At 42.5% G+C, this 14,750-nt stretch overlaps 1 protein-coding gene across 4 annotated transcripts; it reads left to right on the plus strand.

The window, feature by feature from the left end:
• The first annotated feature begins 187 nt into the window (after positions 1 to 187).
• On the plus strand, positions 188 to 13,478 carry RNF8 (ring finger protein 8). Of its 4 annotated transcripts, none has more exons than XM_017806742.1 (8): positions 188 to 314; positions 2,883 to 3,011; positions 3,979 to 4,719; positions 5,758 to 5,820; positions 6,994 to 7,083; positions 8,270 to 8,377; positions 9,334 to 9,545; positions 11,403 to 13,478. In XM_017806742.1, the coding sequence occupies exons 1-8, from the start codon at positions 225 to 227 to the stop codon at positions 11,440 to 11,442; spliced, it is 1,473 nt and encodes a 490-aa protein (XP_017662231.1). In that variant the 5' UTR covers positions 188 to 224; the 3' UTR covers positions 11,443 to 13,478. The 4 variants fall into 4 exon arrangements, with proteins under 4 accessions (XP_017662231.1, XP_017662230.1, XP_017662233.1 ...); XM_017806741.1 differs by having other exon boundaries at positions 9,334 to 9,538; XM_017806744.1 differs by having other exon boundaries at positions 208 to 314; positions 2,893 to 3,011; positions 9,334 to 9,538.
• The last annotated feature ends 1,272 nt before the right edge of the window (positions 13,479 to 14,750 follow it).

Consider the following 14,750-nt stretch of genomic DNA (forward strand, 5'->3'; position numbering starts at 1 on the left):
CCCGGAAGGGGCGGTGCGGGGGCCGTGCCGGGGCCGGAGGGGCGGGACACGGAAGAGCGCGGCGGGACTGCGGGGAAGCACCGCGGGATAATGGGATAGCGCCAGCGGCCCGGAGGGCTCCTGCGGCGCACGCGCGGGGCCGGGCAGCGGGGCGGTGCCTCGTGTTCCGCCCCGCGCGAGGCCGCCGCGTCACTGCCGCCGCCGCCATCCCTCTGGGGGCAGCCATGGCCGTGCGCGGGGTGCCGCGCCTGGTCTGGTGCCTCCGCCGAGTCGGGGCCAGCTGCGACTGGCTCCTGCTGGAGGCCGGCACGCAGGTGAGCCGGGCCGGGCTGGGCTGGGCTGGGCTCCCCGCGGGCCGCTCGGAGGGGGCGGGTGGGTGGCCGGGGCGCGGCCCTCGGAGCCGGCCCCCAGTGCCGGCAGCCAGTGCCGGTCCCGCTTAGGCTGAGCTCTGCCGCGGCCGGCTCCGCCCTGGGCAGCGGGCGAGCGGCCCTCGGAGCGCTTTGTTTCGGGAGCTTCGTTGTTCCTTATGGCGCTTCCCAGGAGGAGAAAGCCCCGTTTAACGAGCAGCCGCCGCTCGTGGCCGTTCGGAGGGGCCCCCCGTGCGCCCCAGCGCTGCCCCGGCCTCCCCGCGGGGCGGCCCGGGCGGGCGCGTTGCAGCCCCGGTGACGCGGAGGGAGCGCAGGGCGGGTCCGGGCGCTGCAGTCGAGTCTTAGGTTGTTATTATCTTTAAAAGTCTTATGTCGTATTTAGATAGGGGTTGTTTGTGTGACAGTAACCTAAGTGCGGATGGGGGAGGGAGCCCATAGCCTAATTAACAAGCCGGTGCTTTGGCGAGGTTAAATAAGGCACTGCACTTGTGTGGTTTAAGGTGTTCAGGTGTAAACGAGGTCACGTTTTAAATATGTTTTGATTGTGTTTTGGTGCGGTGCAGGAATAACCTTTTTTTAGCAATCGTGATTTTAATTGAAAAGGCCAAATGGGCCCTTGTATTCTTTCCCTTAAACTTAGTAGGCAAAGATGTGTGGTGAGGTTGAGGCAGTGTAGGAGGAGTTGCTGTTCTGGTGGTCAAAACCAGGTGAGTATTTAGGTGGTGTGGATGATGCTGTGGCCAACTTCTTTGTGTTTACGCACTGCAGAAGGTGCCCCTTCAAACTCACTTTTCAGTACTAGTTAAGTCTTTAAGCAAATATAGTTTTCTTACTCTCCCATCATGGATTTGAAGCCCTGAGGTGTGCAAGTATGCTTAGTGAAGGACTGGAGCTCATACATCTGCAGAACTTGCAGCCAGAGCTCCACTAATTGTGCAGAGAATGCCATTCGGGATGTTATTGCTCCAGTTGTCTGCATGGCACTTCTCACAGGCAGCAAGAGGGCTGACAGCGTCCTGGTCCTACAGGTGTGCCAGGCCACAGAGCACAAACCAGTTTTACTGGGATTCAAATCACAATATTAGAATATTGTGAGTTGGAAGGGACCCACGAGAATCATTGAGTCCAGCTCCTGGCCCTGCACAGGACAGCCCCAAAAATCACACCATATGCCTGAGAGCATTGTCCAGATGCTTCTTGAACTCTTGTCAGGCTTGGTGCTGTGACCGCTTCAGTGCCAAAGGGCATGCCCAAGGCATGGGGATGTGCTGTGGTGTGCTGGTACTGCTGTGGGCAGCACTGAACTCCGGCAGGCAAGTGGTAACACGTCTTGGACCCCTGTTTGCTAAATTAACTTGATCAAGGGGAAGTTTTGTGGCCAGCCATACTTGGTCTCGCTCATATTCGTATGTGAGGCCTTGCAGATGGGTGTGCCTGGGCCATAAGAATCATTCAGGTGGCTTAGGCACTTCTCTTGCTGCTGCAGGGACAAGTGCAAAGCTGATTTTATGTTTGAGTCCACATGAAGTGGGGACTCTTTATCCACCTGAGTTTCTGTATCTCTTAAAGATGCAATCCATATTGACAGAACCTTAACGTATATGAAATATTTAAGAAGACGGGAACAATGCGGTAAAGTTTGCTTTTGTCATTTTAGTTTGCTTCCTTGCATTTAGTTATGACATTGGAGTCTAAGTTCTGGCTTTAAACTCAAAGTGAGACCTGCTCAGGTAATGTGCAATGCACAGATGAATAAGAAAAGTGTGCAGAAGGGGCAGTGGAGGGAGGTAGAGCGGAGACGTGCTTTAAATGGCAATCTGCAGTTAGATGGGATTTAATAAGATACTGTGAAATGGTACAATTAAATTGTGTCCCTTCTTCCAGAAGATACTATTAGAGTGTAATTAGATTATTTAGATCACTTTCACTACTGGTTATGAGCTGCATGTAGCTTAGATTCTGAGCCATAAGATTGATGGTGTGATTTACAAAAGTATCGTGCGTTTAGGGCAGTGTTGTGTGTGCACTTTTCTGTGGCAGTTTTCTGGGCTATTTTTCCTGCAGCTTTCTTGTTCACAGACAGTTGAACAGATGCAGCCACCAAAAGAAGAGGGTAAGAAATAATATTCAGACCCACAAACAATAGTGCTGGTTTGGAGAAATGGCGTTTAGTTAGGTAATGACTAAAGTGGAACACGGATGGATTGAGAGTGGCTTTGAGCAGCTTTGCTGCTGAAGGAAGATGTCCATGAAACCGTGAGGTCCATGAGGCTGTAATGTGCCTCAGAGAAATCAAATTTTCCTCAGTGGGAGAGAAAGATAATACTTCAAAATTTGTAGGTTTCCATTTTCTATGTACTCTTGAATTTAAATGCAAAAAACCCCCCATCATATTATGCCAGGCTCTTTGGAAATACCTATAAGATGCTAGAGTTTTGCTGTACTTAAATTTAAATGACATAAACTGAATTTACCATGTTAATGATTGCAGTTACTAAACTACTTTATTTTTAGGTAACTATAGGCCGAGGATTGGATATCACGTACCAGCTGGTGTCAAAAACCTGTCCCCTGATGATCTCTCGTAAGCACTGTATTTTCCAGCAGAATGCAGAAGGGCAGTGGACTGTCAAGGATAACAAGGTACAGAGACTTACTGAAGACCTTGTACTCTTGAGATTGATTGAAAAGAATGCCTTGTTGGGATCAAGCAATGTATGGGCCATGATATAGTGTAATGTAAGTGTGATAGAAGGTTCAGGGGAATGTGTCTTGCCTGTTGTGCACTCCCTTCAGGAAGATTCAGTCTGCTGCAATTTGGATGCAAATGGTATTACTTTCTGTATGTATTCACCTTTTGGTTTAGCATTTTTCAGACCATTGTGGCCTTGCCAAGGGCGCTTTGCAGTCTGTGAACCTGTTTTGTGTTGCTTTCTATTAAAAAAATCCTATGAATTTTGGCGTAGGATTTTATCCTTTCAAAAGGATAGTGTTCTTGTAGTGCGAATGAAAGAATAAGCTGGAACTCCTTATTGTAGTGACACAGGTGCTTTAATTATTATCAACTGCAATAAGAATCTGTTGTTAGAAAAGACATGCTTCATGTTCAAACAAGTTTCTCCTGGAAGTCCTTCTCAGCTAATTAGAATAAAATGTTGAGAGTCATCACTCAGGGCTCTCTTTGACTTCAGTGATCTGTTTTTTGAATTGTGATCTTGCCACATTCTCATTCGGACTGAAAACTGTAAAATCAGTAATTTGCTTTAAAACAGCACTGGTAGAAGAAAAATGTTCAACAAGCTTTTGTGCTAGTTTTTCCCTTCAGACTTCCTTTTTTAGTTTTGCACTAGCGTGCATGTTAAAATGTTGTTCTTAGTGCTTGTACACAAAATCTGTATTGCAAGAATAATGCACAGTAAATCATGCAATGTAGCAAATAATAAACAGAACACCCAGCCAATAACTTGGATATTGCAAGGTTTATTTAAAGAGGTGCCTTATTCTTATTGCAGCACTGAAGAGGTTGGATATGTTTACAGTTGCCAGAAATAACCTGGAGAGGAGTTTGTAACTACATATTAAATTTTGCTGATTCTGTGTTTGTTGGCAGAGTCTAAATGGAGTCTGGCTTAACAAACAGCGCCTGGATCCATCAAAAGTCTATCCTATTGCTGAAGGAGACCGTATCCAGTTGGGAGTGCCTTTGGAAAACAGAGAGACTGCTGAATATGAGTATGAAGTAATTAAAGAGGAATGGGAGAAAATTAGGCCCTTTTTAGCACAAAGAAGTGACCTGGGGAAAGCTAAGAGTTCAAGAACTAAACGTAAATTTAGTTTGGAGGAATTAGAGACATCTGGATCAGAAGGCCCTTCGAACTCCAGATGCAAAAGAGACAGAGTGTCCTGTGACAACGAACCTTTGGATAAATCATGGGAACGGGTAGAAGAGGCCAAACAGTTAACAGAGAAGATGGATATCAAGCTGCCTGCTCCTGGACCAAGTGAGGGGGATAGCGGTCCAGTGCATACTAGCCCTGTTCACTCCAAGAAAGCTGTGTCTGTCCCCCATAAGGACCAGAAAGGCTCTGGTCTTACAGAGTCGTGGACTGGCTTGAAAATGCTGAGGAAAACTCTAGTAGATGTAATGAAATTAAAGGTCAAAGTGCAGGAGAAGCAGACAGCAGTTCTGAATGTGAAGCAGAGGCGTAGAAAGTGTGCTCAGAAGGAGATCCTGGTAATGGAGCAGGAGTTGCAGGAGTTGCAGAACCAGCTATGCATGGAACAAGAGCATCAGCAGCAGCAGGTGGAAGAGCTGGAGAGGACATTTTGTAAAGAGCAGCAGAAGCTAGAGGTATAATGGTGGTAATCATTTTTGCCTGTCTTCATTTTTGTGGAATCCAAAATAGCTCTGAAACTATAGAGTAACGCAAATAGTGTTTGTGTGAATTACCCCTGTTAAATTTTCATGGACGTACTTAAGTTGTACCAAAAGAAAGTGCAGAGATGGAAGAGATTTGGCTGTATGGGGAATTAGGAAAAAGGTGGAAAGTAAAGCATTTCAGTTGGTAAAGAAGCTTGCTTTTTAATAAAAACTGAAAAGTCTCTGCCTGATCTCCTGTGGTTACAGAGAGGACAAGTTGAAAAGTATTTACTTTGAGTGTGAATTTCTCTTGGTATATGGCTGAAATAATGTCCAGTTTACATGGCAAATCCACTCTCTTTCCAAGTAATGACTTATTGCATACCTTAATCCTTGGAGGGATGGAGATTTTTTATTTTCCTGCTTTCAAAGAAACCTTTCTTGCAATCCGTATCTTCAAGCAGTACATGTATGTTGATAAATAGCTTTTTAGGTAACAAACTGAAACTGCTCAAACTTGAAACTTCTCGAAAATAGTTTAAAAAAAGTAAAGATTCATCTTGGAGCGAGTTTAATAATTTATCAGTTACTTCCTCTAAAGTCTACTGCTAAAGGCAAGATACCAGTATCAGAAGTACAGAAAGTCTGGAGTTCTGTCCTCAGGCACAGTGTGAAGTTCAGCTTTAGGTATGTCTGACCTCTTTGGATGTGCTCAAAGATAGAGTTGCAGCTTTTAAGCTGTTGCTGACCTCTTTGCTTCTACGAACATGCTGGTGCCTTCAAGAGCTAGAATACTGTGGAGGTGTTCCAAAAATGTAACTGCAAATGTTATATCCATTTTAATTCTTCACAGTAAATGATAACTCTAATTTCAGTGGTACACTAGAGTGGGACATCTCAGGGTTTTTTGAAAACCAGTGTTCTTTCTTTAAGCATATCCTCTAAAGCGAGGATGCAGAATAGTAATTTTCTGTTTCTTGCTTTCTTCAAGTCTTTTTTTTTTTTTGTCTCACTTCTTACCCCACCCAGGGAGAAAAGTGGCAACATGGGGAAGAGAATCTGAAGGAGCAGCTGGCCCAGGTCCTGCAAGAGGCAAGTGGTTATGAGTCTAGGTTTGGTCTAACTTTTTGACTTGAATGTTTAAATCTTTCTTGCTGCTGTGGCCTCTTAGTAGAAGATGAGAACTTTGCCTTAGCTGACTGTGTAAGACTCCAGCTCCAGGAGCTGCCGGCTCCTGGGCTTAGCTAGGAGTTTAATATATAGATACACTGTTCTTTAATACTTTGAGATAGCATGAAGAGAATAAGTCATGGTCTTGTTCCCAAGGGATTTCTTTATTAATTTAGGGGAGCAAATAAGGGAACTTGGCCGAAGTTCAAAAGCACACCACACAAGTTACACAAAAATGTTCCACCACAGTACTGACTCAGCATATACTGTTAATCCACAACACTTAAGATCCAATCCCTCCAGCTCAAAGCCACTCAAAACATCAAGAAAGGAGCAAAGAAAGAGAAGCAGAGAGAGCAAAAAGGAGAAAAGGAGGAAGAAGGAGAGACATTATATAGCTACCACTGGAACCTTGTGAAAGACCAGCTCTCACACGTCCAAGTAGCAGGGCCATGACACGAGGCAAACACATGGTTTATCTACTCTGGTCCCTATGGCCAACCCCTCCAGGCAGCGTCTCTGACTCACCAGCCACTCTGGGGCTCCAGCCTCGAGTGAAGGGCAGTGTTCTCACTGTCCCTGCCAGTCTGAGCCTGGTTTAGGGGCTCCAAGAGGTGTGGTGTGTTATAGTTTTCCCAGACTGTTTGTGGCTGACAGCTACTCTGGGGCTTTCCCATGTGGGGTCCAGGAGCCTGCCATGAGGGATACAGATCCACCTCACCTCTGTGAAGTTTGACCCATCCCTTCCCCCTCCACAGACACACACACTCGCCACAAGGTGGTTCGGACCCAATAATCGCTGATCTGGTGTCTAACAGACTGTAAAACCTAACTGAAATGAAAGAGTAGCTGGGAGAGGGAATGCAAAGTGCAGTGACACTGGGAAGGTCATAAATAACTGTCAGTACATTCCAGTTTTAAGCTAAGGATAAACTGCTCAACTCATATGTACATATGAGTTTGGCAATGACAATATTGCTCTTTTAGGAGGAGATGAGGAGAAATGAGTATGCTGAAACTTATGACTATGACCATGTATATTTAATAGGATAGTTTATAAGGCCACTCAGAACTTCTGGGATGGTATTGTTACAGCATCATGCTTTGATGGAAGAGCTGAGCCGTAGCAAAAAAGACTTTGAGGAGATAATTCGAGCCAAGAATAAAGAACTGGAAGAAACAAAGGTAAGGAATAAGTGAATTCTCAGTTTTATTCATAAGTGAAAAACGATATGCTGCAGTAGAGAAAATAGTTTATTTTACATTTGTCTTAGTTCTGCCTGGCCTCCCATAGTGCAGAAATTTCTGTGTTTTGAGGTGGCAGCTGACTCTGGTTCCCAGGACTGGGGGAGGATGCACCTTGCCCTGTTCATAAACTACTGTTGAACAGTTGTTACTAGATCTTTCTCAGTCATAAAGAAAGCCAAGAGCAGCTGAACTGCGCATTGTGCAGGAGAAATGGGCCTATTCTACTCTTTCCTTAAAAACAAAAAACCAGACCAACACCAACAGAAAAACACCCAGAAATGTTTGAAAAGTGAGGTGTTTCATTTTCAGTTAAAGTGCATATAAGTAAAACTGTAGTGTGACAGCAGTTGTATAAAGGAGTGTAAGACTAAAGCAACATGGAATTTGAATAATGAATGAGATAAGCCGTATTTCTTCCTGCTCATGACACAAGGTGGTGAGTGGGAAATAATTAAGGAGATTCTTTCTGTGTCTTACTCTTGGAAATTATCATAATATCTACCTCTGGCAGTTTGCTTTGGTTTTTTTTTTTTATGTTATCTTTGGACCTCTGCTGCTGTTTCAACTATAGCTTCAACTGGAAGAATTTCTCTGTTATTTTTAGAAGATAAAGCAGGTACCTAGCCTAATCAGCCTAATTTAACACCAAACAACCAAAAAAAGATTATTGGGCTGTTAAATGCAAGTAAATGTTTTAAACTTTTACGCTTCATTTTTTTAACATTTGAGGTGTTTTGTCTGTTGGGTGTTATGCTTTTTATATCAGACATCAAAAGAACTGTTGACTTAAGCTAAACTCATGCCAGGAATGGGTTGGAAAAGATTCTGAAAAAGTGATCCAGCTGGTAGTTTCTTAGGGCTGAAGGGAATTTTGGTAGCGGCTGCTGTTCTTCCATCTAAGTTCTCTGCACTGCATGGGAATATTCTCAATACTGCTGTGACTACAAAGAGGAGGGAGGTTACATAGCTGGGTATTATAATAGGCACAGACTTGACATGTGGAGACTTGCAGTATGATTTTCTATTTGTACTACCTTCTCCTGCACACGTGCTTCCTGCCAATATTATATTGAGTAAAATCTTGTTCTTTGTTGACACATGACTGTATGTACTATTCCACTAGGAGGAGAAGGAAAAGGTGAGAGCCCAAAAAGAAGAGGTGCTGAATCAGATGAATGATGTGTTGGAGAATGAGTTGCAATGCACAATCTGTTCTGAGCACTTTATTGAGGTATGTTTAAACCCGTATGGGTTTGCCAGTAGAGACTTGAGTAGCTTTTCCTAGTTCTGTTAATGCAATAGTTAAGCCTGTTTCTTTATTTCACTAGTTTAACAGTCCCAACAGACCTGCAGTGCGTTGTTATGGGAAAGGGTTGATCCAGAAATCCATTCTGTTTGCCCTGACTCTTCTGGACAGAAAATTCAACTTTAATGTCTCCACCTGCATAGACATGCTTAATCCTAAAATGCATATAAGCTTGGAGCACTTGTGCAGATTTTTGAACTCTGAGTTGCTGCCGACGGCCTTATTGGGGAGGAATCATTTTGTAGTGGACCTTGCTTTAAGTTGGCTGGATTTGGACTGTTTCAGGTTTAGATATATGGAGAGGTTAGATCAATCAAATCCTGAACCGTTTATATTGTTCAGATAAACACTTTCTTTGAGAAATTGGTCTGTTTTCATTTGATTCTAGATTTGACAGGATATGTTCTGACATGGAGATTGTTAGTTTTGTTCATGTTTTGCTAGACCTTCAGTTGCATTACATTAATTTCTACTATGGGGAAAACTGATGTTTTAGTCTTGCTATAACAGATTAAGAGCTAGCTCAAATTTTAATTTCTAGTTTCTCAGTAATTTAAAATACTATTCTGCAGTATCTGAGCTTTTTCATAATTTATCCTTTTCAAATTAGGGAAACTTAGAATTAATTCATTTTGTTTGTTTCTGCCTTGCTGTGACTTACAGTGACTCCATTAACTTGCTTGTAAAACTGGCCTGCCCTCTGGCATGGGAGAGTTTGTGTGTGTAACCCCTTTAAAGCTAGAGAAAAGGGGCTTTAGGCTCTCCCCTCTCTTTCCTTATAGGAAGTGTTCATCTAATGTTTCTCTGTCTTCAGTATGTTTTTTCTTTACAATGCTTGTATGGGCATGCTGTGACCAGTGTCATTTGATTGAATTCCACAGGCTGTCACTCTGAACTGTGCGCACAGCTTCTGCTCCTACTGTATCGATGAGTGGACGAAACGTAAAGTGGAGTGCCCCATCTGCAGGCAGGAGATCAAATCAAAGACACGCTCTCTTGTGCTGGATAACTGCATTGACAGGATGGTAGAAAAACTGGATGTGGAAATGAAAGAGCATCGCCTGACCCTTATCAGAAAGCGGAAAGGTGAGAGGTGGGTGGATGTGGCATGATCAGTACAATCTTTTATTCCATCTATTTTGTACAACTTTCTTTGGCACCTATATACCAAGAAGATGCTCGGGTACTGCAGCAGAAACACTAGAAAAGTAATTCTGAGATCTCTTGAGTAACTAGCTTTACTGCACAGTAAAATAAAATTAATAAAAAGTTTGGAAAAAGACTTAAGTATGAATTGCACAGTCTAGCAGGGTATCTTAATTTAATCATGCTAAAGGTTACGCTGTTTCAAAGAGATCACTAAATAAAAACAAAACTATATAGAATGGTCCTTGAATAATTGCCAGGCACTTTTAATTAAACTGTTGAGTACACAATTTCAAAAACTCAACAGGGCAGTGCCAGATAAGAAGCTCTGAATTCTCTTCCATGTGCTAGATTTATATAGGAAATCTCTGAAAGGGACATTGGTATATCATGTAAGTGTATGGCTGAACTGGCAGTTGCTCTGCCATGTTTATTTTTGTGGAATTAAAGTCACTGTGGTCTAAAGACATAACATCTTGCCTAGTTGTAGCTAAAAGACAGTGCATGGTGTAGATAGCTTTAAGAAAAACTCTGGTGTGGGCTATTCCTACTCTTGCTTCCTTCTTCCAGGTTTGTTTCTAGAGCACTTGACACTGGTATCTAGGTGCTAAAATGTAGACATCTTTTCCTGCTGCTGTTTAACAAATTTTTATTGCTCTGTTCCCTTAAGTAATTGTCTTCTTTTCGCTTCATAGAGGTCAGTGCATGATCCTTCATTTCGCAGTGTGTCAAGCCTTTTACCTAATGAAAGAAAGGTGCTTTTGAAATGTTTCAGATGCTCCTTGGTGACATAGAATGACATCACTAAGCAGTGCTAGTTCAAGCCTGAAATTAGAACCTATGTAACCATCTCAGCCTGATTCCCTCAGGAAATGCTGCACTGCTCAGAGAGTGCCTGGCTCAGCTTCATGAATTGCTTTCACCTCTGCAGAACTGACATATGTGCATGTAGGCAGAGTATGCCATAGCTCCTGAAGTGTCTCATCAGGTAGCTAATGAGGACTGGCTGCAGTGGTGCCTTCATTGGAGCCCTCTGCATGCTAAACCAATGGTCTTCATCCTTGGTTGAAAAAAAAGGAAATAAGCTCATAGTCTACCTTCATAAATGACTATCTGTAAGGAAATCATTTAACTTAACCGTGACACACTTGAGGAGGAAGGTTAAATGGTTTCTCTGCCATCTTTTTATTCAGTGATGGAAACATTTTGATTGACATGAGGATAACCATGTGTCTATTTGAAATTAATTCCTAAGAAGTAAACCCACTGAAAGAAGAATAATGATGAAAGTGGCACTTGAGAAGCTGTCAGAGCTTCCAAGAAACTTTTCCAAGAGCCTTAGTAGAATGGGCACCAGAAGGACAGCTTGCAGTCTTAAATGTATGAAGGTTTTGATGGGCCTGTAAGTGTCCTGAGCAACTATTATTTGTGTGAGAGCTTCTTACCATGTTTTGTTCCTTCTTCTTTCTTACCTGTAATAGTTAGCCAAGGCACTGTAATAGTTGGCCATTTCCATTGCCAGTTGTGTGCCTGTGAAGGGATGGAGAATATCTCCTCCTCATCTCTGTTATCTTAACAGGAAAAGACAGAGAGAACACTTAAGAAAACAAATAAACGAAAAACTCCCAACCCTTTGTTCTTTTAATACTGAAAACTGAAAAGAAAAAGGCCAATGCCCTGCAGCTTGAAAGACATATATCAATCTTCAGTGAGAGGCTATAATATAGTTTCAGACAACAGGTAATTAACACTTGTGGGTACTGCAGTCACAGCTAACTTTTGTATCTGTGTGTTTTGAATGCAGAGAAACAGAATGTGATGGTGAAACCAGCCACAGACAATGACAACAATGTCACTTCCTCCACCTACTCCATCTTGTCGATAAGCAGTTGTGACAGTGAGGAGTCTGAGGAGGATTCTTACTATAATGAAAGCTATTACATTATCTGAACACTGTTACTGCGGACTTGTTTGCCTGTGTGCTGCCCAGAACCAACCTAATGGTGTTTGGTTGAGTGCTGCTGGAGGAGCGGACTGGACACCTGGAAGCAGAGACTCTATGAAGAAGCTGAAGCTCAGAACTAGCAGCATTTTGAAGAAGTACCTTGTTTTTTCAATGAATATACAGAACCTTGATCTCTAAAACAGAATTGGGGTCGGAGAGAACAAACTGCTGTTATGCTAGCTAGTTGACCTACAAACCCTAAGCTTCCATGATAGCTTGTGACCCGCTTGGTGTAATGTAATAGTTTGTATTGCATCATTGCCCTTTTCCTCAGTGAATGACATGTTTAAATGTGTACATCAGCTTCCCTTATTTCAGGCAGCAGAGGGAATGGCCCGAGGTATTTGAGAACTTGGCCATCCCCACCAGCAGGCAGGAAATTCGTATGTCAGGAAAAAGTGTCAGGGTGGGTTTTCCCCTTGAATTTCATATGGCAGCTAGAGTCATCCCAGGCCTCGGGCAGTAAAGGTAATAAAGGGTGGGTTATGGACCCTATCAGCCGTAAGTGCATTGTGAGCTGAGCTACTGGTCATCAGCTCTCTTTTTATGTAAATAATTTTCCATTAGGTAGGGATGAAGGAGATTATATCTTCCAGAATTCCTTAGCTAGTGCTCTTTTCATGTAGTGTCTTTGGATTGCTCCCTCTTCAGGCTTTTGCATAAAGGGTTTTAGAATTGGGAAGCAGCAAATCCAGAAATTATTAGCAGTGACTTCAGAAACATTTAGTCAGCAGCGGAGAGGAACCTCTGTCTCTTCAGAAGTGCTGCTCTCCAAATTATTGAAATGTCCTGTTGGCAGGGTAGGAAAGCAGGATCTGTAGGCAACCACAAGCCACAGAATGAAGCACTTCATTTTATTGTTTACAAAACATCACTGTTGAGCTGTGGGTTATACTACTCTCACAGAAAATCACTCGTCCCTAAGAGACTGAGCAAGTCTTGCCTCATCCTATCATGTATTTGTCTATCAAGTTCCATTTTCCAGTGGCTTATGCTTTTGACTTAGCTGTTACGTGGAAAGGACTCATAGAAGATGGGGAAGCCCTTCTCATCTGTAGTATGTCTTCGGCTATTTGTATGTGCTCTTTTGTTTCTATGTTTATTTTGTTTAAGAACGAAAATATAAATCCATTTCTGCATTAGTCTTCCTTTGTGCAGCCACTGAGATGAATGTCTTTCTCCTAGTCATCTTTAGATTTTTATGGGGTTTTTTTGAGAAAAGAGAGGCCATCTCATTTAATGACTTTGCTTCATGTTTTGACTGCTGTAAGCAGTGTGGGTATGTAAAGTTACTTGAAAGACTCTTGTATTGAGGCACTGATAAAAGACTGTGACTAGCCTAATGCTGATTTAGTAGGTACAAATCATACCTCTTACCTTCTTCCACAGGAAGAAAGATCCCATTAAAAAGGTGATGCTGTCCTTAGGAAGTTAGTGCATTCTGACATTTGATTGGTAGGACTTAAACGGGGGGGGGGCTGATCTGAGGGCCAGGCAACTTGCTTAAAATTTTAGTGTAAGATTTCTTTTGTGAAGGAGACATTATGTCTTGCACATTCTTCTTTCTCTTTTAATATTCACTTGCTGTATGTGCTTTTGAAAGTTTCTTTTGTGAATATGTGCTTTCTAGGATGTGCAAAAGAATGTTCCTCAAAATGCTCATGAAATAGGCTGATGTAAAACAGGCATTCTCAATGAAGAGGAGTAGAAGGAAAATACTCTGGTTACCTAGGACTGCAAATTCTTCTACTGTGTATCTCTTCCATGTTTTTTTTGCTCATTTCATTTTGTGAAATATATATATATTTTATTATATTGGTGTTGCAGAGAAGGAGAACACTTGCCCGGGTAACAGAATGGTAATCTTTGGTGCAATTTCTGAGTGTGTCCTCTTTTCACTAGAACATGAAGAATGTAAGTGGTATACCAAACCATTTCCACTCTTATTGGTGCATAATGTATAAAGGTCCACAGAGAGAGGTGAAGTAATAATACTGTTCACTTGCAAAAGCTTTTCACTGACAAAACCAGACCTGTGTTTCTAGCAGTGTGCTCTCCTTTGGTCTAAGTTCTGGATCCTTTCTTCTACTTGGTTGTACATCTAAGTGTCCCCTTGGAGACGTTATATCCTGATCATAACATTCCTGTCTTGGGATGGCATCAAGTGCTTCCAGAATTCAGGTTACAGCTGAGCTAGTCACAGCTGGTGCACAGCAGTCTTGATGCAGGTTCAAGACTTGCTGCTTTCCACTGGAAGACAGCTGTCAAGCAGTGTGTTAATCAAACAATTTCAGAGGAATACATTGTCTATCAGCATCAGAGAAATAGTTGGGAAGGAGTGCTAATGGATTATGGAAGGGGATCATCACATCACAGGGGAATGTTTAACTCATGGAGACTTACAGAGACCAAGATGAATCTGACAATCACATGTGCAAGAAAAATCTACCATCTTAGTATTTGGTGAGCCTGTCACAGGCAGAATGGGAGCTTCAGACAAAAGTTTATTAAGAAGGCCTCCCGTTGAGTAACGAGGTGCAGAAAGGGCACCCTTGCTTTATAAACTCCTCTGAGAGCAGCCTGGCTGGATCCAGCCTTAGCCCCAGGCTTTGTCAACGGTTTAAGTGTAAAGGATTATATAGGTGTAATTGAACCTTTATACAACTGTGTCCCGTGGGATGGCAAACCAGAAATATTTATATATATATATATATATATATATCATTTATTATGACAATAATCAGACAAAAATATCTTAATTGGAATTATTTACTACACATTATAGGAGCTATAACAACTATTGTAGTGCACTATGAAGCAGTATTGGAGCAATTATATTAAAGCAATTGTATTAAAGCTAGCAAAACCCAATTATTAAGTAGAGATTGATGTTACTCAACCCATACCAATGACCAAATCTCTTTTCCTCAGCCTCAAGGAGTAACCTTGAAGGGTGTCTCCCCACAAGGCAGGAATCTCCACACATACACTCCAAGAAGGGGTATGTCAGAAGACCCTGCCCGTTAAATTTGGGACTGGGCTTTTATAGTATAAAGTGACTGACTGTCAGTCATATGTCTCCAGGCCAGCTGTGTCAGCTCAGCAGCTTTAGGTATGTTATCAGTAGTATCACTTGTTTATTCCTTT

Source organism: Lepidothrix coronata, unplaced genomic scaffold (genome assembly GCF_001604755.1).
Source record: "Lepidothrix coronata isolate B3197 unplaced genomic scaffold, Lepidothrix_coronata-1.0 Scaffold16, whole genome shotgun sequence".
In the NCBI taxonomy this organism is placed as follows: Eukaryota; Metazoa; Chordata; class Aves; order Passeriformes; family Pipridae; genus Lepidothrix; species Lepidothrix coronata.

Bases quoted from the DNA above. Each gene is read 5' to 3' on its own strand.
- RNF8 (XM_017806741.1), top strand. From the start codon at position 225: ATGGCCGTGCGCGGGGTGCCGCGCCTGGTCTGGTGCCTCCGCCGAGTC. The intron at 315-2,882 runs GTGAGCCGGGCC...CTTTATTTTTAG, and splicing joins TGCTGGAGGCCGGCACGCAG to GTAACTATAGGCCGAGGATT. The intron at 5,821-6,993 runs GCAAGTGGTTAT...GTATTGTTACAG, and splicing joins TGGCCCAGGTCCTGCAAGAG to CATCATGCTTTGATGGAAGA.